The sequence below is a fragment of the Pseudopodoces humilis genome, chromosome 6 (genome assembly GCF_049639895.1).
Source record: "Pseudopodoces humilis isolate 2021_Gansu_Grassland_sample_001 chromosome 6, ASM4963989v1, whole genome shotgun sequence".
Lineage (NCBI taxonomy): Eukaryota > Metazoa > Chordata > Aves > Passeriformes > Paridae > Pseudopodoces > Pseudopodoces humilis.
The window spans coordinates 31645552-31669475 of record NC_142205.1 but is presented as its reverse complement, the minus strand read 5'-3'; the positions used below and the strand labels follow the sequence as shown (position 1 = coordinate 31669475).

Below are 23924 nucleotides of genomic sequence, written 5' to 3'. Positions count from 1 at the left end.
GGCATTGGCCCAGAAGTTATAGGCCCTGTCTACTTAGTAGGTATCTCTGCCTTCCTGAGTCACCCCAGCTATGAAAGGCCATGTTTCCTGGCTCTGCTCCAGCCTGACCTATTCAGGGGAAAATTAATCCTGCTTCAGAAGGCCAATGCTAAAATAAACCCACGCTTGCTGGAGAGTGGAGAGGTGGCAGGGAAAAGGAGACTATGTAAATGCATGCTTCTCATCCCTGACTATAATCAATCTCCTCCCATCCACATCACTGCTGCTCGAAACTGAGAACAACCTCCCCTGCTGAGCTGTGCCCAGTAGGAGAAAGTGCATGGCTTTAGGATAGCTTTCCCAAAACTACATCAATGGAGTCTCTTCTTCTTTTGAACTGAGGATGTTACAGAAGTGAAGGAATAAGGGGAAGAGAGGTGCTCTGTTTATGGTGGTTTGCTTTTTTTTTAATCTTATTTTGCAGAGGTGAGGGACAGAACAGGAGACAGAAGTATAGAATAAGCTGCTGGGTTCCTGCAACACTGCTGTCTCACAATTTTGCACTCGTTTAGCACTTTCTATCTGTGTGTTATTACCAGTGAACAAGAAAGCCTGCAACTTCAAAAACACCTCAAAAAAATATAGCATGGCATTGATGGAAATGTATGGAAGCCAGAGAGATCTTTTAAATTGCATAAAGATCTATTTTATTTGAACTGTTTCTTCTGACCTGAGTCGCTGGTCTAGTTCTATGTAGAAAAACAGGGTGCCAGCCTACAACATTGTAACATCTGAATGGCAAATCACAAAGAAGCAGTACTCACACAGCTTCTGGGTGACCCACCCCACCCCATCACTATTATCCTGGAAGTAACTTATGAAGTCCAGATAATTTATTCCTGGCTGACTATTTCAAGATGGTTTCATGTCTGCACCATTGTTCCTAACATCTCAATTTTTCTCACTATCTATACTCAGAATTCCTCCTGCCTTTTATCCCTTTATAGCTGTCTGGAAAATAGAAAATAGCTCAATCTCAACTTCTTCCATTACTGTACATTACTATAAAGGAAAAAAAAATAAATGAAGCAATAGGGCAATTCCTTTTACAGTGTTGACCTGCAAGCCACTTTCACAGCATTTATTCATTCATACTTACCCGTAGTATAACTGAACATACTTACATGTCAATTTCAAATAATACAGCAACATTTAAGAATGTATGTTAATACACTATCTCATTTATTTCTTAAGATTTATAAGAAAGTATTAAACTGAATTCCCAGTGAATCAGAAACTGGCAGTCATTCTCCAGGAATGAATTAAATACAGATTGGTTTTTTTCATCAAGCTGAGGTAATATACCATGTAACCTAATTGCTTCCTGACTGCTGCTTCTGTCCCCATAATTTGTTCCCTTTCATATCCAGTATATCAGCTCAGCAGGGAAAAATCAAATTCAAAGTCATTTTTGGACCTGGGACTCAAACAGGATTTTTTCCACAGTGAGTTCTGAAGCACTGAAATACTCTATGAAGGGACATGAGTTTTGATACCATAAAAACCATAAACTCTGGCATCTAAAGACTTTCTCACCCAGTTTCCTCACTCTTTAGCTGGGCAGTTGTCATCTTCAATATCAGCATTCCACTTTTTGGGATTTTGGCTTTCCAGCAGACCTTTTTTTTCTTCATGCATTTTAATAATGTGTGGCATGGAACTGACCTTAATTTGCCATTTTCTTGCAAAATATAGACACATTAATATTTCAATTTAAAAAAATCCCACAATTCTGGCATTGTAATCAATACAATGTAAATTATAACATCAATGTAATTGTGGCCTATTCAACCAGCATGTAGGGTGACAAAAAATTGATGTCTCTTCACTAAGTAATACAATTTATTCATTTCTTACTCAAAAAAAAGCTTGAAATTCTATTAAAACTGTTGTGCTAATAGCTAGTAAAACTATGCATAAAAATTACATCTACATTTAATGCATGAAATTGTTTCTGTATTATAAAAATATTATTACCTTGTTTTGCTATTGCAATGCAGTTATCTGACTGTGCACAAAGCTGTGATTCCATTAAATATATACTACTGTCAAAAAGAATGTCCTACAACATATGAAAAAAAATTAGTCAGCAAGAAAATTATGGACTATTATGAACTATTTCACAGAAGAAAGACTAGTCGAGTAAAATCACAGCATGAGAAACTCTACAAAATATCTGAAAATAAAGAGGTAACAAGGTAGCAAGGGCTAACAATATTGACACTTTTTAAATAAAAGAAAGCTATTATATTATAACCAGATGTATTGTTAGAAATGTATTTCCAGCAGATGGAAAACAAATCACTTAAATAATTTAACAATTCTAATCTGTTTGCCTGAAACAATGAATTTTAAAAATACCTAGAACAGTAAAATCACACACAGAAACAACTTAGAAAAATAGAAACCAAAAGATAAACAAAACAAACATAACATAAAAAGATCAACTTCAATAATTTTTGATACTCCAAAATTACTGCAACATGAATGATGATAAAAAGATGTATCGAAAAGAGCACAGACCAATTTGAATTGAATAGAGCAAAGATTTGCATTATCCCATTAAGATTTATACTAACACAATAATTAGAAAAGTAAGCTTGAGCAAAATAGAAAATAAAACCCTACTTAAAACGCTACATGAGATTTCCTCATATACTCTGACTTGTACAAATGTTGTATCAATGATTTAAAATGGTAATTACTGGTTTATGTGGACCTAATAAGAAAGAATAAGTCCCTACAACTCTAAGAAGAGGCAGGCAATTAAAAATTATGCAAGAGTCACCAGAGCTATGGAAAGCTGAACATAAGAGTCATCACACAGGATATTGCATGAATGATGTAAAGAATGTTGCACTACACAAAGAGAGCTGGGAAGAATGTCATACTAGACATTCTCCCAACCCAGATTTTCTGAAGAAGAGCATATTGTAAATTTCAGGTCAGATAAGTCTATACTAATACTTTCACTTTTTAATAACTTTGTTTTGCCAAGCTCTGAAAAGAAATCAGACCTATTTTGTAGGTCTTGGAACTTCAGCAGGTGCATCTGAATTCTGCATTCACACAACCCAGCATTTCTCCAGTTTACGAAACAAACATTTTTAAAAACCCCACTAGGTAAGCAGAGAACTCAGTGAAAGAACTTTATTTCCTGATCAGGACATAAAACACATTTGAAATGTTACTGCTAAGATGTGTTACTCACTAGCAGCAAAAGAAAATTGTGTCTTACAGAACATAAAGAAGGCTTCAGCCATAGCTTGGCTTTGTTCTGATCACACACCTGCCCAGGCATTGCTGATACTGCTCACAGCTGTCACACCTTCCAAGAGATCTGGTGAACACCATGAGAAGCATATCTCTGGCAATGAACTGGAATGTGTAGAAAAGCAAAGCACAATGCTAATTATCTCTTAGCACAACTTCTATCTCAGGAAAATAACACCAAAAATGACAGAAAATAGAATATTTCAAGCTAATAAGTAGGAAAATGAAGCTTCAAGTATCTATTACACATAACAGTTAGGACCCTGGAATTACAGACTTTTCTTGAGAGGCAAACTTTGCCCTGAAGGTCACAGTTTTTGCACAGAACACAACACTCTTCAGATCTCATTTCTTCCATGCAAAATTAGTTAAAAATAGAATTTAAAAAATAAATAATGAATACATAAATATCAGAGATCCTCTCAGCATGTATTTTTTTCTTGGAAGCTCAAAACCTGAAAATCACTGAATCCAAGAAGGGATATACATTCCACCATGTAATGAAACATGTTTGGAAATGACTAAAGAAATTATTTTCTGCAGAGATCTACACCAAAAGTAAAAGTACAACATTCCTTTCAGCTGCAAAATAGGCTTTCAAATTTTGCTTTATGTTTGTTCTGAGTAAGCTTTAATGGCAGTATTGGAACAAATATAATCTTGACTTTTAATATTATTGCATATATATAAAACGGCATGTGCAAAAGAGATCTGGCAAAACTTGGAAAGCTCTATTCATGCCTTGCTCAACCACACACTGACAAAATGACCTTGAGAAAGTCACTTCACTTTTCTTTGTTTTTTCTCCCAAAATGCAGTCTGAGGATCTTCCAAAGATGAGTCTTCCAAATGAGTCTGATAATGAGTTATACGTCATATCAAAATATATTTACTAAAGAAGTGCTAGTAAATAGTGAATTAACTATTATGGAGTCTAACAAGTCATTAGTTTGCAAACTGTCCAAAATACCTTTTCTGTATGAGTTTACCAAAACTATAATGTGTACTGTTACATTTGTGTCATGACAGCATTAATAATCAAACAATTAATAGATATTCTAGTGTACTGTAAATGCTTAGGACAGCCTGTAGAATTAATTCATTATCCACTGTAACACACACCTGTGACACAAAAGATGATTTTTGTTCTCAAGGCATGTTGAAACCTACGAGGAAAAACCACTGGAGTTCTGAATCTTAGCAATACTATTATTCTGTCTACAGCATACCAAATATTTACTATAGAGTCCAGTAGAGAAGCAAAAATAATTTCAGAGCAAAGACTGTGATTGCAATTCTTCAAACAACTAGAATAGCAGAAATTAGTGCTTGTCTGATTTGATTACCAGATAGTTTCTGGTTTTGTTCTGTTGCTCTAAGGATCTGAAACTTGTGTGAAATAAACAAATCTCTGATGAGGAACCAAATCCTGCAGTATTGGTGCTTGATTTGTTTCCCTTCTCCCTGATTCCTCATACTCCACTATTTCCCAGTGATCTTTGCCTTCTCCAGTACTTCAGAGTGGCCACTAGTGAAGTCAATGAAGCATTGAAAATTGGAAAAAACATATTAACCTTAGGTTAGTTGCCTTCACCAGGGCAATTTTTAATGTGTTAGAAGACATTCAGTTAACACATACACTTTCATTATTAGTTCAGTCAACAGGGAATGTCAAAATTATAACATGCCTGGCCACACACATGTAGAAGAGGAAACCAGTCAGTGCAGACTAGGGAGACTGTCTGCCTTGGTTAACCTTGCTTGTCGGCTATTTCTCCACATCTCTCATGCTCTCTCGCTGCAACTTAATTCTGCTCCTCTAGTTTTCCCTCCCTGGTTTCCTCTCTCCCTTTTTATTCCTTTAGCTGCTGCTTCTTGTTTCTTAAACAATCTACCTGAGACAATAAGTCCTACCCCTTACTCTGCCTCCTTGCTGCTAGTTTCCACACCTACACTTCTCTACCTCCATTTTCAAAAATTTACCATTGCTCAATTGACCCTTCTTATATTCCTGTTCTATCCTTCTGCCTGGTCCACCGCCCTTTCTTCTCTTCACATCAGAAGGGAACATACACTGCAGCTGAGAGATACACTTTAAATACTTCCCACAGACCTATTAAATCGCAGCATCCACACATTCTGGATGCCCTTGCCTGACTCTCTGCAGATTCAGTCTCTTAGAGAGACCTCCATTCTCTCCATCCCACCCCTTACCCTCACACTGAGACTACCCTCACCATCCCCATCACATTTGGTCTGCTTTTGAGCAATATTTCAGCTCTTTTATCCTCTGAAGAACTGCCAGCCAGCCAGCCAGCTCCTCCCGATCAGCTTTCTGTGATTTCAACTTTCTTCGCTTCCTCACAATTTCTCACACTCATCCTCAGGAAGCTTCCAGGCTTCCTGCTGACATCCTTGGTGGCACTCTGTAGCAGTCACCTGTATGTCTCCTTGCCTTGGCCCATTCATTTCACCTGATAAGTGTTCTCTCACTAAGTGTTCTGTTCTCTGAAAGAACCATTCTTTTGATATGGTCAAAGCAAGAACTGCTTTCCCCTGACCTCTGTTATCCCATCCTCCTCTCTGATCTTTTCCCTTGCCTGCCACATCCTTCCTCATATGCTTTCACTTGCTCTTTCCATCTCATCTCTTATTTTCATATCATCAGACTGAGAATATCCCATCTAATCTCAGCCCACTTCCTCCTTCTTTATCTTCTTTTTCTAGCACAAACTGACTGTAGACTTGTTCTGTTTCTTACTCTCCACTCCTGTCTCATGAATTATGAAGTATGATAGCCAAACACATAGCTCAGTCTGCCTTCAGCTTCAAATTCCTGGCTGATCTGTGATCAGGTTTACTTCATCCACAACCATTTAATTGTCTCCCCTTCCAGTTATGCCATCCTTATAAATTTTCTTCCTACTTTTCCAAGTTAAATGAAGTTAAACGAAGCACTTTTCCAGTGCTCTCTTCCAAATCCTCGCCAAAGGAAATATTAATATGCTCACTTCCTACAAGTTTATTCCTTGTGTCACAGGTTGGGTATTTTTTCCCTCCTGCTTGTATGTCCCATGCTTGCCCTGTTAAAACAGAGCTCCTGATCTGTTTCATATTAATTTTTATCCACTTCCTCAGGTTTTTTTCTGAAATGTTGACTGTCCTCCAACTCCTCATCCTCAAATTACAGACATGCTGTAATAATTAAACAAGCACACCTTATGTTGACTCTTACTGCTATTTCCAGCACTAAAACCTCTCTTCTCAATGTGCTGCTTGCACTTACTGTCCAATTTTCCCTCTCTCCAGCTCAATGTAGGATCCTATGACAGGTAACACCAACACCCAGCTAAAATAACCCTTATTAATACCTGCCCAAAACAGACTCAAAGCTCACAGTACTTTGTCCTTCTTGATCATCTTTGTCATCACCAACCTCATTACTCCTCTTCAACTCTTATACTCAATTAGCTCTCTTCTGGCTCTCTTACTCTTCTCGTCCTTCAAATATACATCAATCTTAAAAATGAGAACTTACTACAGCCCCAGAAATCGTTCCTGAAAAAAACCAACATATTTCTTCTTGGCATCTTTCCAATACACTGTCTACTCACCATTGTCTAGGCTGGGAGTCAGGATGTTGTGACTGACTCCTTGTGCTCCCCCTTGTGTCTGCCATCAGGCTCGGACTGCTGACTTTCCATGAAAAGCTTTTTTATTTTGTGTCTGGCCTAGCCTCAGTGCTAGGGTTTGTGTCTTGGTTATATAAGCAAACAAGGCTATGCACTACTTTGAAAAAGCTGATTTCCTGTAGTGTTTCAAGTGGGCTACTCACACACCAAAGCACAATGCAGTCAGTCACTAATATCTCTCAAAAAAATGTAGATCTAGGTTATTTTTAGCTCAGAATTTTTAAGAACAAAATTCAGTGTCTTTATGTCAGCAGTGCGAGCATCCACAAACTCAGCCTAGAAAGAAAAATAATCCATCCAAAGCTGCAAAGATCTAAGGAAGATGAAGCTTGAAAGACTGCTTTCAGTAATTCAGAGACTGCATTTGCAGAACTTTTAAACCATTTTTTAACCAAAAAAAAAACCTTTTTAACCATTTTAACCAAATTTTAACCATTTCTCTAGGAAAGTATCAGAATATTGATAGTGACTAACTGTACAAAAAGCCAAAGGTTCTTCAGCTTTTTTTAATGACATTTTTAGTTAGTACTGGAAATGCTTATGCTCAAAGTACTGGTGGAGTTAGCAGTAAATTCCTTACAGGATATGTTTGAACTTCTACACTAAGTGGCAAACTGCCACTTATCATCAGACATATGAAAATTCCAAGTCAGGTATTTGGAGCAAAAATCAAACAAATTAAGAATAACTCTCAAAGTAGCCAACATATATCCTAGTCCACCCTGCTTTTATTAAAACTGTTTGGAAACAAAGTCTCTCTTGGAAATAGATATCTGGGCACAGAGAGGGAGAGCTGAAGCAGAAGAAGTGGCAACTCACTTGCTAAGCAGTCCATTTTTTAAGTACTGGCAGTTACGGGTAAACAACACTAGTGCTACAGAAATATCAGATCAAACAGTATCTGTGGATGTGATGATGATACCCAACAATAACTTCAAAAACTAACTGGAATTCTTGTGGTAAAGACTTTATTAAAATATCATTAAACTCCCCAACAATTTAAATGACCTAAAAAATAATTAAGCCCCCCACGAATTTAAATCAAAGATGGTAGGGAAGGGGCTGGCAAACAATCATTTCAGGCTAGACCCCCAGTCCACTCTTACTTCAGACCCCCCACTGCCTTTCCTCCCCAGCAGCATCTCACCACCACTCTCCCATCTCCCACTCACCATACACCAGTCAGAAGAGCTGACACCTGAGTGCACACCTTGTCAATCTGGGTAGTCAGGCAGCAGCTGTGAGCATCACTAGCCGGGGGTCTGTGTGAAACCAGCAGCAGAAGCCTGGGGGTGTTAAAAGGGTGTTTGCTTTCCCATGAAAAGAGGAGACACCAGACCTGATGAGCAAAGTATAAGGAAAATAAAGGAAAGGTCAAAGGTAGCAGGCAGCCACATGTGTTAAACAAAACTCCCTTCAACTCAGTCTAATTCTAGGGGTCCCATATGCACAAGCACCTGCTTTTGCTCCTTGTGTGGGAAAATATCTCCTTGTGGGGGCTGGCTCTCCTCCCCTTTCTTACAAGCTGGGGAAAGGCTCCATCTTCTCAGGAGGCCAAGGAACAAAGGGTGCTTCTGGAAATCACAGCCGACATCCACTTCTCACACTGGAGGCTCATGAGAAGAGACCTCAACAGACCTAAGAGCAGCAGAGGGCAAGAGAGACAGGGGATCAAATGTACTATCCCATTGATTCATGCTAACAAACACACTGGTGAGAAGAGATGTGCTGCCATGTCAAGAATGTCTCTTAGTGAGACAGCCAAGATTTAGCATCTACATTAAGATGAATTCCATTTTCATTACTGATACCATATTACCAAATCAAAAGAGACCCTTACAAGTTCTTTGGTATAGCATTTTTCCTAATAGCTCTTTAGGGCAAACTCCTTAGTATGCATCTATACCTTGCTGCATTGCCTTTTGCGTAACTATTCCACACAAGTCACCCAACAATGAATCATAAGCTCCTGCTTTCTTATAGGGGGTCTGCCAGACAGAACAGATGAGAAGCAGATGGGGATGAGAAACTAATGGGGGAAGCAATTTAATCTTCACTTGAGACTCAAACATTCTTCTAAGAGTCAGATGCTGTATAAAGGCAGAGCTTCACTACAGCCTTTACTCTTCTTTCTCACTTAGTGCGAGTCAAGCAACTTCAGCACGCCTGGGCATGTGCTTCCCACGGTCTCCTCCCTTCCCTCCCTCTCTCTCTTTCTGAAGAGGAGATTGCCTGTGGGTCTTGCGAGGGTCTGACCTTGCAGGGGTGAAATGAGGGTACAATGCAGAAAGGCATGTTGTCTCCTCCTCGGGAAAGCCGAGTCCCAGAGCATGCTGGGGTATTTAAAGACCTCAATGCCTGCAAGTTCCACACGGTGCGTACAGCATGAAGCAGCTCTCTGGCCTTGACTCAAGAGAGGTCCAGTCCTGGTCACTGATGCCTATGAACAGAGCACCACCTTCCAGGCTGGCAGTGCATCCCTGGGGAGCTTTGTTGTTGGGCACGACATACACGTCGCCCCTCTCTGCGTGAGCCCACGCACATGAGGGCAAAGCTTAATGCACTCTCAGCTGGCCGGTGGCACTGTCAGACCGCTCCGGGGAGGCTTTCAGCCCTCAGCCGCTGCCTCTCGCCCGCACGGAACGCTTAGTACGGCCTGAACCGCTCCTGCCAGCTCCCCACGCTCCCTTCGGTGCCTCCCGGGAGCTATAAATACAGCGGGCACATGCTCTGACACCGCGGTTCCCAGCAGGCACCAGATAACTTTAATTTGCCCTTTAAATGTCCCGGGCCCGCGTCCCTCGCTGCCGCCGCTCGGGCGAACATGGCGGGGCGGGCCCGGCGGGCCGCAGCCAATGCCCGCGGCCCGGAGGGGCGCCTCCTCCTATCGCGAGAGGCCGCGGGCTATAAGCGGGGCGGCGCGGGCCGCGGGGACATTTGTCCGGCGGGGTGGGGAAGTGTCCGCTCGTTGCCTCTCTCCGGGCGGGGCTGTCGGACCAGCTTGCGGCATGGGTGACCAAGCGCTCAGCTTCGTCAAGGACTTTCTGGCCGGCGGGATCGCCGCCGCCGTCTCCAAGACGGCTGTCGCCCCCATCGAGAGAGTGAAGTTGCTGCTGCAGGTGAGGGGGCGACGGGGGTCGGCGGTGCCGCGCCACAGGTGGTGCCGGCGCGGCGGGCGCTGCTCGGCGTGACTAAATATGGGAAGGAGCTCGGCCGGCTCCGGTTACGCGGGAGCTGCCCGGGACGTTCAGCACCGCCTCGTAGTAGCGGGAGCAGGGCCGGCCCCGTCCGTGCCCTTCAGCGTGTGGGGTCACCCCTGCAGTGCCCCTCTCTCACCGTGCCGCCCTCCTCTTTCTCCTCCGTGCAGGTCCAGCATGCCAGCAAACAGATCACCGCCGATAAGCAGTACAAGGGCATCGTGGACTGCATAGTCCGCATCCCCAAGGAGCAGGGCATCGCCTCCTTCTGGAGAGGCAACTTGGCCAATGTCATCCGGTACTTCCCCACCCAGGCCCTTAACTTCGCCTTCAAGGACAAGTACAAGCAGATCTTCCTGGGCGGAGTGGACAGGCACAAGCAGTTCTGGCGCTACTTCGCAGGGAACCTTGCGTCCGGGGGTGCCGCCGGAGCCACCTCCCTCTGCTTCGTCTACCCGCTGGATTTCGCCAGGACCCGGCTGGCGGCTGATGTGGGCAAAGGAGCCACCGAGAGGGAGTTCTCTGGCCTGGGCGACTGCATTGTCAAGATCTTTAAGTCTGATGGCTTGAAGGGCCTGTACCAAGGATTTAGTGTGTCTGTCCAGGGCATCATCATCTACAGAGCAGCCTATTTTGGGGTATATGACACGGCCAAGGGTAAGAAGTGCATGGAAGAGTGACTGCAAGGGAAGATCCATTCAGTAAAGGCACTCCAGGGCACTTGGCAATACAAGCACAAGCACGGCTTGGCTCAGCACCAGTTGAGTGCAGTGCTAGAAATGTGCACAGGTGTTTCTGACATGCATTCTTGCCTCCCCTACTTGCTGCTCTGAGACACCTTGGGTTTGGATTGACTCCGGGGTTGGTGGGTGATTATTCCTTCCACAGCCCTTCCCTTCTGTACTGATTCCATTCATTTGTTCTTGATGACAGGTATGTTGCCTGATCCAAAGAATGTGCACATCGTAGTGAGTTGGATGATTGCCCAGAGTGTCACTGCAGTGGCAGGGCTGGTTTCTTATCCTTTTGATACTGTGCGACGTAGGATGATGATGCAGTCTGGCCGAAAGGGAGGTAAGAATAAGTGCTCCTGTGGTGTTCTGGCTGCAGAAAGTTTCTCTTCATCAACATAAGATAGGAGATACTGGGTATTTTTTTTGTTTTATGGAAAATTAATAATCTTCTCATTGGAGTCCTTAAAAAACCTATGGGGAACATGCTGCTTATTTCTATCATGTTGATCTAAAGGACTGAGAAATTATTTCATTTCCTATAGAAAATTAATTTTCCTTAATTGATTACTAGATTTTAAATCCTCAGCTGTACTTTGCTAATTCCTTGTTGTTTTAAAGATACAACAGTTGAAACATGCTTGCTTTATAACTTCAAGCCTTCTAACGTTTATGTTTGTTTCCACAGCTGATATTATGTATAAGGGCACAATTGATTGCTGGAGGAAGATAGCTAAAGATGAAGGATCCAAAGCGTTCTTCAAAGGTGCCTGGTCGAATGTGTTGAGAGGCATGGGCGGAGCTTTTGTATTAGTACTTTATGATGAAATCAAGAAGTATGTCTAAAACTTAACATCATAATGCAGTAGTTCAATTGTTCTCAATCAACTTTTTTAAAAATACAAACTTGTGATGTAATGGACAACAAAATATTTCCTAGGGAAACAGAATAAAACTTGAGTAGCATATGTGGCAGAGATAAAGATGCATTAATTTAAAAACTGTCCACAACATCACAGTTACATTTTCTATGAGAATTCCTCCACCATTTGTATTGGAACCTGTGTATATATTATACTTCAAATTGCAGGTAATAGATTTTGTCTAAAGACAAAATATAAGTGGTCTATACCTTGTCTAAAATCTAATATTGTGAATTCTTAATAGACTGTCATAAATATTTATTATACTAAGTAATGTCTCTAGCTACCCAACACTGTGATGACATAACATGAATTAAAATCATGTTTTCTTCTACAGCTCTATTTTTTAATATAATATTAAGTGAAAAGTATGTCTGAAATAATAAACTATACTAGAGCACCAGGCTGAGTTCCTAATTGCAGGCTCTTCCCTGACAAACTATACAGTAATGTGCTTGAAACCATAATCTGATTTTTCCAACATACTTTGTAAAATATGGAAATACAGTGTTTCAAAAATTCCCTGTATTGTCACAAAGGAAAAAGTTGTCTGCTCTGATGTTCAATTGAACTAAAACTGAAATAAATTAATATATTAATGAACTTTTCCCTGTTGTTTTCAGTACACTGAACACCTTACAAGCACATCCTCCAAGGTGATGTGCTAATCAGGACACAGTTAGTGGCTGTCTCTTGAAAATTTTTTCAACAGAGCTTTCGGTAGGTGAAGTTATTGAGATTATTGATAATTCTACAACTGCAAAACCAAGTGGATTCAGTTTAAGGGTACTGCAGCCAGAGATTTTGGAGATAAGTTTCCACCAATCTTAGCTGCTTGTATAATTTGTTTATATTACCCTTTGAAGCATCTCCTCATTTGAAGAGTGAAGTCATTACTGCTTATTTTACTTGAAAAATTATTCTAGAATTGACTACTCAAGAGTTATTAAAATAACTACACATTGAACCATTATGAACACATTGCACCTGTGAGATCAGGACATGCTTACTTTTTAAATATATAATAATACACTTTTTAAACTTTAGATGCTGCAGGGTTGTGAATGCATGGAAAAACAGGCTGATTAGGCAAAGGAGGGAAAGTGAGGTGTGGCCATTGCAGTTGTTCAGTTAGATTACATATAGGCAAGCATTTGCTATGTATCCACTTAGGACAAAAACCATAGAATCAGAGCATAGTTTGTGTTGGAAGAGACCTTAGATTCCAACTCCTGTGCCATGAATAGGGACATTGTCTACTAGACTCAGTTCTTGGCCTTGGACACTTCCATGGTTTGTCCACAACTTTTCTGGGCAACCTGGGCAAAGGGGTAAGACTAAGCAAGTAATAATCAATTAAACTTATCTCACCTTCATCTTTTACTACTTCATTATGTATGGCTTCAAGTTATCCTTTTCCTATATTTGAAACATTTGTCAGGTGCAGGTAAGTCCTAGCTCACTGTCACTTGGCATGAGAGGCTCTGGTTGTCTGGCACAGATTCAGACTAGCAGCTCTGTTCTTCCTGAAGGCAGGTACCAGCCACTAAGCAGTGTCTGGATGCAACATCACTTGAAAAAAAGAAGCATTTGGGAAATACAGGTCCAAAAAATGACAGACTCTTTTAAAATTAACCAAATACAGATTTTTTTTTTGTCCCAGGACAAAACCTGGCCTGATTGTTTAATCTCCTTTCTTCATGGTTGCTCTCTTAAATATTTGCTTTTATAAATACCTAGTCTGTTTCCTTTCCCATAGCAAGTAACCAGGGTTGCAATCTATCAAACCATAAGTTTATGAAGAAAACATGTCTACTGGTTTTCAAACTGCATTAGTTTTCCTTAAGAACTGCCAGTTTCTGCTCCTTTTTCTCCTTCCTCTGCACTCCCCTAATGACTCTGTACAAGATGCTTGCTAACACAATCCAGCTATCCAGTTCTCATTTAGCTCACTGGTAAGGCAGCAAGTGGCATTTGGATGTGTGAGGGAAGATCTAAGTTGGCTACAGCAAGACACTGTAATAGGCAGAGGTACAAAACCTTGGAGGAAATGTATATCTGAATAACGTAATTAAGAGGAAGCAAAGAAAATATAAATAAGTGTAAATGAAAGAAGTTACATTCCAGAGAAGGTGAAATGGAGCGACTAAGGACTATTAAAAAGGAGAGTAAAGAGTATCAATGCAGGAAAATGCCACTGGGCTAAGAGAAAGTACGTGAAATAAAGCATATGGAAAACAGGTAAATGGCTCGTTTCTACTTAAAAGCCACTGCACACAATGTGGGAGATTGCAGGCAGTATAAAGATATCTGTGGTCAGAGTTCAAAACTGTGAATGAATCAACCATGCTTCTGAAAGCAGCTCTGCCCTGAGTCTGTGACACTCAGCACACTTGCTGAAAGTGCAACCCAAAATGCAGCCATCAGCTCTGACAGGCTGGAAAGTGGAAGACTTTGCAGATAGTCTGCAATTGCTACTTGAACTCCCACTATTACAATCAATTAATACTACTTTTGTACCTTTGCAAGAGCTGGTCACAGGCAAACTAAAGCAAGTGACAAAACCATTATTCCCTTACATCTAACACTTGAACAATGGAAAACTTGCATTTTTTCCGTTTTTCTATGTGCCAAGCAATTCAACCTTCTTTGCATCTTAATACCAACCAATCAAAAATCTGAAAGAAGCCACTGCAATGACAATTCATGTTAAATATTTTATTTCTTATGATTTACAAATGACATAGAAAATTGACACTCTTTCATACCAAAGTTAAATAAGATGAAGCAATTAAAAGTAATCCACTGCGTGAGTTTCTTCACAGAAAAAAATTGTAATATGAACATTCGGAAGTATTTAAACTGTTACTCTGATATTCACATTCAAGGACAAAAATCTTTAAATAGAGAATAATTTTAGTTAGTACAATAATAGAAATAAATACAGCAGCACTATACAAAGAAATTGTTAACAGTTCCTAACCATGAATAATAACTGCAATACAAATCTGTTTGCCACAATGCTGCTTAAAATTAAAAGTTCCAAGTATTGTCAAACAGCTAAATTTGATCTGCGGGTCACCAAGTGAAGAAGCTCTGCCAAACTATCACAAGGACCGAGTAAAAAGTGTGTTACAATGCAGAATACCTGAAAGCCTAAGCCCTCATGCAAGCACTAACAAAGAACAGTACACTTTTCATGTCAAAGACCCAGCATTACCAAATACAGCTTTTTTTTCTTTATCCATAATACAGCAATGTCCTTCCTGGGAAGAAGCTGGGGAAGCAAGCAAAGTTTCAGCAATATCCACAGATAGTGTCATCACAATTTGTACTGTTTTTAAGGCTACAGACCTACAAAACAAGCTCACTGAAAGTTTGCCTTTATGTACAGAAATAAACCACACCACCTACTCTTGTGATTACCAATACCATTAAATTTTACTCCTCTTGTAAATGGATGTTGCTACTGGAGCTTATCTGACATTACTACAAATATTAGATATGAATATGACATTTAAAAACAGGTCAAAAAAAGTAACAAGACTTTGTTTTCTACTGTCTTTTTTTCCCCCTAAATGCTGGTTAGTAGTCACTCAAAATCAATGTTCAAGATGTTTCCTGCAGCTCAAGTTTACATCTCCCCACTGAGAAGAGCACACATCTGCAAAGCAGGGCCATGAACTATTTCTCTTTCTTAACAGTATTGTCTACTTTGAGAAGTAACCAGACCTTACTCTTGTTTACATTAAATCTGAAACTGCTGTTTACTTCAGTCTTTATTGTTGTTCAGATAGTATCAGATGCTTCTTTCCTACGCAAAGATCCCACTATATCTTTCAAAATCCAGTACAACTTCCAAAATCCTTTTGATCCGGAAGAGAGGCAACCTTGCATACAAAACACACTCCAGGTGCTGAACGTTTAACAGTGGCAAAACATCATCTACACCTCAGTATTCTAGCTCACCATGGATGAATACACCATCTGCTTTTCACCTCTTCACACTGCTGTTAAAGATTCTTTCAGTCACAAGAACATGACCCACAAAATTCAGAAGGCTGTTACAGCCAGGATGTAAAGCAAGGACAATTAAGGAATTAAGCATATGCTTATAAGTTTAATGCATTATTTTAAAGTATTATTAATATTTTAAAAATTGTATTTACATTTTGCACCTGTAGTGCAGCAATTCTGTCCTTCCATGTTATGGATACAAATTCCACTTACGATCTGATACTAAAATAATAGTTAAATTTCTATTTAACTTGTCCATTTAAATACCTCCTTCTCTTTCATAAGTTCTTCCTGTCATGGAAAACACTGACAGAAGTGTTTTATACCATTTTAAGACCATTTTGTAAGCAATTACTCTAAATGCATTTTAATTACTGAACAATGCAGAAAATATTTTTGCACATAGAATTTACAAAAGCACTAAAAATAGAAGTTTGAGTACCATCTCAATATGCGAGGCAAAGAACACACTTATAACCAAGCAGCACAAACATTAGTGGATTTAGGTCTCTGTAGTGCCCCAGTGGGTGAATCAGACACAGGCTTTTCATTCCTCTGGCTCAATGTACTTTGTACAGTGGATGATCTTGAAGCTCCTCCTGTTAACACACAAACACACAGAGTGAGAATGCTTATGTTCAGCACAACAGAAAACTTCACACTATGTTAGAACTGCAACACTCATTACCCTAGCTCTCAGAATAAACCAAATAAACCAAACCATATCACAGTAAATTGAATACAGCCCCTAAAGAGTTGATTATGAATTGTTTACAAATCATAAGGAAAAAAATTCAAGCCTTTGGGTCTTTAACCTTGACACATGGTTCTATAGAGACACATTGTCTACTTCCAAATCTTACATAGAGTTTCTGAGAAAAACAAGGGTACTATCAGTAGAGCTGCATTTTCTAAAAGAGAATTTGAACATTCATTGATGTTATTTTGGGGTTTTTAGCTGGGTTTGTTCTTCCCCCCTTCTTTCAATAAAGGGTAATGGCAAAATGAGAAACACTTTACTACAGGCATTTTTTCTTCTTGGAAAAGATGATTGACAAGATCATTTATCAGAAATTTAGGATGGCAACAAAACAATGCATATAGTAATAACTTTTTGTGACTAGAAAAATAATTTTGATGACTTCCATTTGATAAATGATCAATCTAAAGATGACAAAGAATATATTTGGTATTCTTAACAGTAAGTGCTTCACAATTCTGAATTACAGAAATATAAACACATGCAAAGAAATGCAATGATCTGCAACTTCAAAGTACTTACTTGGAGGACTAAGCTGGCTCAAAGGAGATTTACCCCTTCTTACAGAAGGTAAAGAACTCAGGTAGCTCATGTGGCGGTGATAGTCCCTCAGTTGTTCAGAACGTCTCATACCAGCTGTTGGTTTCACTGCTTCCAGTCTTTTCAGGAAAGCCTTAATATTGAAGAAAAATGTCATCAAAAAAGACATAGAATGAACAGGATGCTGTAAAACAAACAGTCACAAATTGATTTTTATTTGAGCTCCAAAAAGCCTCAAAGCTTTTAGCAGTGCACAAAAGGATCCTCCACTGGTGACCAGCATAGGCTACTCTGCTATTCAGTTCTTTTCTCAGTGTTACGACACAAATTGTAACTATCCCTTGCACATCATCACTTCTACATTGAGTACATCTTTAGTACCTCATAGTTCTCTGTGCTTTATGGCAACAATACATCTATTTGGTGACTACCATCAAAGGTAGTGAAGAAATGGATTCCACTATTCTAATCCTACCTTTGGTTAGTCCTCCCTTCTAAATTTCCAGAAGAATGAGAAGTTTGGGGGTTTTCTTTATATCTTTGGTTTGCAAACAGATCATTTTATATTGTCCTTTACGGGGCCCAGAGAGGATTACTGACCCCAATTCTGTGAAACTAATTTGAAAAGGAAAACACAAACATCTATGAGATTTCATTTTATCCACAATCTAATTTTAAGAGATTCTATTTGAAATTATTGATACAGACATCATTTTGTCTTGTTGAAATTAGCCCTGGAAATCATGAGGCATGTGATATACTGGAATAACTACGTACACAGTATTTTAAATATACAATTCCCTATTCTGCATAATTTTTCTACTTGAAACAGATTTTTATTAGTTTAAGACATTTCAATAACCTAAAAAATGGATCTGATAGGAGGAGAAATTGGGAATAACCAGCTACATGCAACTTCCAATTAACAACTTCACATTTTTAATATATTTCAGCTTTAGTGGTGGCCTCACATAGATCTATTTATTTTCTCTTCTAATTTCAATTAATTTGATGGCTTGCAAACATTAGGCAATGACACAGCCTTTGCTGGTCCAGCTTCTGACATATGTTCCATCAACAAGAGAATGCAAACTGTGCTTACAATAAGTCTCCAAAGTACTAAAGGTAACTCTCTTTAGAAGATGCATTGTCTAGATGTATACTTGCATGGTCAATAAACTGTATCACCATTAAACTGCATACCTAATCATGTACTGATTTTTTTTTTTTTAACAATAATAAAAAAAATTTACAAGAAGTGACTTAGGAAATAGTATGGTTTTCACAGGATGTCAGTTGTCATTGTCTAACTATAACAGGAATCTACAAACTCTTGGTAGTTTATGTATGGGCACTGGAAATTTGCACAGGGTGCACAAGAGAGAAAGGACAAGTGACTTTGGCTCAGATGCAACATGTCACAAGTGCTTGCATCAAGTGCCAGCCAGTTCATCGTCAAGCAGGAATACCTAAGTAAGCAAAAGTCAAAGGAAGGACTTCAGCTAGAAATAGCTCTTCACTAAAGCCAGTTACAGAACATGAAATGGTAGACTTGTCTCTAAATGTTATAGCCAACATTTTTCTCACAACTTCATCCACATCTCTTCATACAACAGTGTATGTTTAGACTTGCAGAGATCACTTATTTTACCTTCAGTATTAAAAATGGAAGCTCTCAATACATTCAGTTCCATCACAAATATCAGATAAATTGTAGAAGTGAATTTCCTGTGAGAGATGAGCACTCCATTGTAACAGCTTCATAGAATTTGCATACCTTAACACTGCAATAATTTCAAGCTTGATTCTGAACATACCGTCTTTTTTATACATACATACACACACCCCCATACATATATATATATATATATACACACCCACTTCATTCTAGTTTAAATAAAATTGTCTGGTTTTGCTTTTACGCCTAGATTTTGTAAAGTATCATCACCATTAATGAAGGGAAAAAAAAAAAAAAAAAAAGAGCTACAGAAAAAACAGATACAGATTCTGTAGTGCAGCAGTGTCCAAAGGAAAGCTTTTCTAGAGAATAAGAGCTCCTGTGGTTCCCTTGCCTTCTTCTGTGGATTATACCAAGGGCATGTTAACTTCCATTCTATTTTCAATTGTGAATTTTGCTGTCTGGAAAACAGCCTGCTGCATACAGAAACAAATGCATCAACACAATGAAATGGCAGTCCTGACCTACTAAATCTGTAACCCGGAACTAATCTGATTCTTATGGTTTTATTACCAATCCTATACAGTCTTGAGGTCCCTAAAATGCTTTTTAGTCATACATATAAATCTACTAATTCTTTATGTTCTCCTTTTGAGAAATGAATTGAAGAAACCTGGCATTTTCCTTGTTCTTCAGAAGTACCAAGTCTCTGGAGCTTTAATCCTGCATCACTGAAGTAAAGAGCAATTTCATCATTGATCTCAACAATCAAAGGAATCAGATTACAGAACATAACTCAGGTGTTCAGAATCAAATATATGTTCCAAATAAAATTTTAAGGAATAAAAAAAATGAGGAACAGACGCTAATGGCAGGAATGCTATTAGTTGCTCTAAATTACATGGTAGGTGCTCAGAGCTCTTGATTCAAGCTCAAAACATATATAGTGTCATATCATTGATGACTTCTCATTTTGGCAACAGAGTTCCCTGGATTATATTTCCCCCATCTTCTTACTTTAATACTGAGTCTGCAGTTGAAGTAGAATATTTAAAAAAGAAAAGTCACAGAAGGTGTTCCGGCATGATTACCTTCTAGGAATAGAATCATCTTTTATAAATCTAGGCATATGGACATAGATTAATATCTATAAAGATACTAAAATACATATTTGTCAATGACTGAACTGTCAGAAATGCCAACAATTTGAGAACAAAGAAACTCAATACAAAAAACTTCTGCTATACAGTGGGCCAAAAGAAAACCTGCTAGTTCAATTTTGGACACATCAGGAGAGCACTGAAGGTAATTCTAAAGCTCTCTGTCAGAAAAGGAAGAAAAACCCCAAGCACAATTAGTACAGTCTTCTACAGCTATGTTGAAAAAGGAAGGAAAAAAACACTGAAAATGTAGCACTCTTAAACTAAATTCAGAGAGAAGGTTAAAAATTTTATTTTTCCTTGGTTTACTTTGCTTTTTAAAAGTATGAAGGCTTCAGTTTCACCTCCTGTGAATCCTAATCAGCTGACTAGTGTGCCTTGACAGCTGTTCAAACTTATTTATATTACACCTCTAATGTCACTGATGTTAGTGATCACACTGTCCCTTTGCAGAGTCTAAGGGAAACAGATAACTGCATTCAAGGACAGCTTTCTGCTCTTATCAATACAAGTATTTGTCATTTTCTTTAATTGCCATTTGCATTAACTAGCTCTAACCTGACAAACTCTAACAGTCAGAAAACTCTTAAAGGTCCTCAATTTACAGCGAAGTCTTTTTAACTAAACAGCTATCAAGTTTATGTGTGGCTGGCAATACCACAAGGAAAGTAGGCTAAGAATACAGAAAAGAAAATGCCACAAAATAAAGCAGTTTGCAAAGTGTTCAAAACTTTCCTTTAACACACCATAGCAGTGCTATGGTAATCTCAAGTTCAGGTCAGGAATCTGAAGACCATAAAGATCTGACAACAAAGAGCCTATAACCTAAATACTATAATTACAGAATTATACTCTATTTGTACTAAACTCTAAAATATTTTAGCCATGCACATCTGTGCGCCAATCCCACATCCTGACAGCTTCCCACTATGACAAGGCCATGGAAACCTTTTGCCATTGCATTTTTTAGTCTCAGGAACTGAGACTAAACATTTTGTCTTTTGGCTTGGCATACACCACCTTTGAACTCAGTAAGTGAAAATACCATATAAAATCCTGTGTGTTTGAGTTTCTGCATTGATCAATGCAAAATGAGTATTTCTGAGTTCCTATGACCACACATGAGAGATTACACTGTTTTTCACAAATGCATTCTGTACAGCTTTCTCCTTCAGTGTGAGATCAGTGAGACTAAACATATCTGGCATTCTTTCCACAACCACCTAAGTGTGCAGTATCCAAAGCCTGATGATGCTCTCTAACTCTGGGGCTAGTCCTTGGGGACAGGACAAAGGGAAGGCAAAGCAGTATGGAATACTTCTAGGGAGGAAAGTACAATGTGCTCAGGTGCAACTCTGATGAACCAGGAGCCCTCCTCCTATTTCTTTCCATGCCAAGAAGTTATTTTCCTTGTTGCAGCACAACACATTTGGCAGGGCAGGCACAGCACAGGATCAAAGGAATATTCTTCATACATGGTGTCAGCCAAAAGCACTGTCCCTCCCTTGTCCTGTACTCCCTACCCAATTATGACAGCACATCTGCACCATTAAATCTAGTGGAGACAAATAAATACACATTTATTTATGGCAGTACAATAAATGCATTTCTAAAGGAGATTCAGGATTTCCAGCAGGACAAAGGCAGCTCCGGCTGCAAGAGAATGAAAAGTCTCCCTGAAGAATCCTTGTGCTGGTAGAGGCCACTGACTGCAGCAAGTAGTGTCCAGAAGCAATAATGAACCTGCAGCACAGAGGACTCAGGAAACCACGTAAATGAAAAGAGAAACACAGTAAGTGATTTTTAAAAAAAACTTGTGCGGAAGGGTCACTATACTGGAACTGGGATCAGAGTTAGATCTGTTAAGGCTTAGGGTACACTTGTGGGAATAAGAGGTGAGGGAGTGAAGAACATGGAGTCTTATGTGCAGTGAGCATAACAGCATGAGGTATAGGAAGAATGTGCAGGAATGCATAGAAAGACCAAATATCCACAAAAAAAGAACACCCTTATCTTGAGCTAAGGTTTGAGAACTGCCCTTACCAGAGCTGCTAAGATCTTCCAGTGAAATTCCAATGTGAACTCAAAAGGTCACTGTTCCCTAGGAACTTGACTGAACATAGCAGCTTAGCTCACTGAGGTCATCTAACACCTAAATCCTAGTCAGAATTAATAAAATGAATTAATAAAAATGAAAAAAACCACTAGAAAACAACACAGAGATATAAATTTCTTCTGAGTTCTGATGAAGTAATTGAATTGATTGATGTGATGACTGCAAATCAGTATTTCAAGGATCCCAAACACTTACCTGTTTATGCCAGGCATTACACAATAAACCATTAAAAGTTTCAATGGCACAGTCTATGAAGTTCAGTCTCTTATTTACATTGGTGAAAATGATTACTCTATCAATAGAGATAGACACTTATATGCAGACATGGGAACACAGTAACACATTGGTCACACTTAAATTCCTTTCCACTGAAGAAGAGGGATTGAAATTATTTTCAAACACAAGAGTAAAATGTTTTCTTAATCAACAGCATCCTCTGTTGGCAAGAGACACACTCTAGCACTACTTGCTAGCTCTGAAAAGCAACCAAAAGTAGGTTTCATTTATGAAAGCACAGTCAAAAGCAGCAAGTACAAAATTCTGGCATTAATTTTATCAGTCATCTGTTTTGCTAATTGTGTTTTTCCCATAAATTGCTAACCAGTACTTTGAAACTACTGTTCACTAGAGCAATATTTTTATTCCATCACTGCTCTTTCTAACAAAGTCTGTGAGAATAACACATTTTCCCTGTACCTCTTGGCACCCTTTCACAAAGCTAGGGAGCACAAAACCACTCAGATTCCTCTCTAATTTCCTAAAAGTGTACTTACTTTCCTGCATCATCTCTGATACTAAATGCCTGCAAGAGCAATCAAACTTTCTGATAACAGTAAGTACTGGCAATACTCTTCACAAAGGTGTATCAAACACCATATCCTGCATGCAGTACCCTCAGGCCTTGTATAAAGATTCCCAAGAAGTAAGAGAAAAAAGATTGATACGAAAGTTCCACAGAATTCCACCAATTCCACCTCTCTAAATTTATGAAGGTGAGGTAAGCTGCTGACCAAAAGAAAAAAGGTTTGTAAAGCACATATTTTATCAATAGAAAGAAAAAAAAAAATGTCATCAATGAACAGGGTAGGGCTGCTCTTCCACTTACAGTCTCAGAGAACAGTATGTCACACCTATAGTTGCAAAACATAGTGCTACAAAAATCAACATGTTAAAACTGTGAAGCTCTAGGTGTACATAACACTTCAAACAGAATAGAAGCATAAACAAAATAACTAAAAAATTATAGCAAAGTTAAACAAAATGGAAGAGCTGCACTGATGAATCACTGATCCAAAAAGAACAGAATATATCATCCTGAGTTTGGGGAAAAAAAATAAACCAAATGCTTTTATAATCTAAACAAGCATAACATCTTAACTAATTAAACATCTTAAATGTTAATTTCATATCAAACATGTTCACCCACATTGCTGAGACAACAACTAAACTATAAATGAGTAAGTAAATGAACAATACTATTTCTTGGACTTCATGCAACCACCATTCATCTCTAACGTGTACTTAAGCAGTGATATGTGAAATGAGTCTAGGTCTGCTATATTTTTGATCCAAAAGTTGCAAAAGCAAGGCAGTCTTGAACAAACACTACAATAATATATAAGAGAAAAGGCTTATGGCTTTGAGTAAACAGAAGTGTATTTTAAAATATACTATACGTTCATTTACTGTAATCATCAATCGTTATGCACTACAGCATATAACTGTTACATCCTGAGGCACTGTGGCGCAGCACTTCCTCCCCCATCACCTAAGAATATATTCTTATTAACAAGAATGT

At 38.9% G+C, this 23924-nt stretch overlaps 2 protein-coding genes and 1 long non-coding RNA gene across 4 annotated transcripts in view; 1 reads left to right on the top strand and 2 right to left on the bottom strand.

The window, feature by feature from the left end:
- Positions 1-8258: 8258 nt before the first annotated feature.
- Positions 8259-9733, bottom strand: LOC148184140 (uncharacterized). Its single transcript, XR_015772852.1, has 3 exons — positions 9261-9733; positions 8462-8642; positions 8259-8343 (listed from the first exon to the last, which is right to left on the bottom strand). It is a non-coding gene; the product is annotated as an uncharacterized LOC148184140 (long non-coding RNA).
- Positions 9734-9933: 200 nt separating this feature from the next.
- On the top strand, positions 9934-12458 carry SLC25A4 (solute carrier family 25 member 4). The gene is made up of 4 exons (XM_005517662.2): positions 9934-10123; positions 10372-10858; positions 11135-11275; positions 11621-12458. The coding sequence occupies exons 1-4, from the start codon at positions 10013-10015 to the stop codon at positions 11776-11778; spliced, it is 897 nt and encodes a 298-aa protein (XP_005517719.1). The 5' UTR covers positions 9934-10012; the 3' UTR covers positions 11779-12458.
- A 2141-nt stretch (positions 12459-14599) lies between these two features.
- CFAP97 (cilia and flagella associated protein 97) overlaps positions 14600-23924 on the bottom strand; it is a 29296-nt gene continuing 19971 nt past the window's right edge. For both annotated transcript variants that reach the window (XM_005517663.3, XM_014263256.2), the window contains exons 5-6: positions 17155-17305; positions 14600-16471 (exon numbers count right to left, since the gene is read on the bottom strand). In XM_005517663.3, coding sequence (XP_005517720.2) covers positions 16344-16471; positions 17155-17305 — 279 coding nt within the window. In that variant the 3' untranslated portion in view covers positions 14600-16343. The remainder of the gene's footprint in view (positions 16472-17154; positions 17306-23924) is intronic.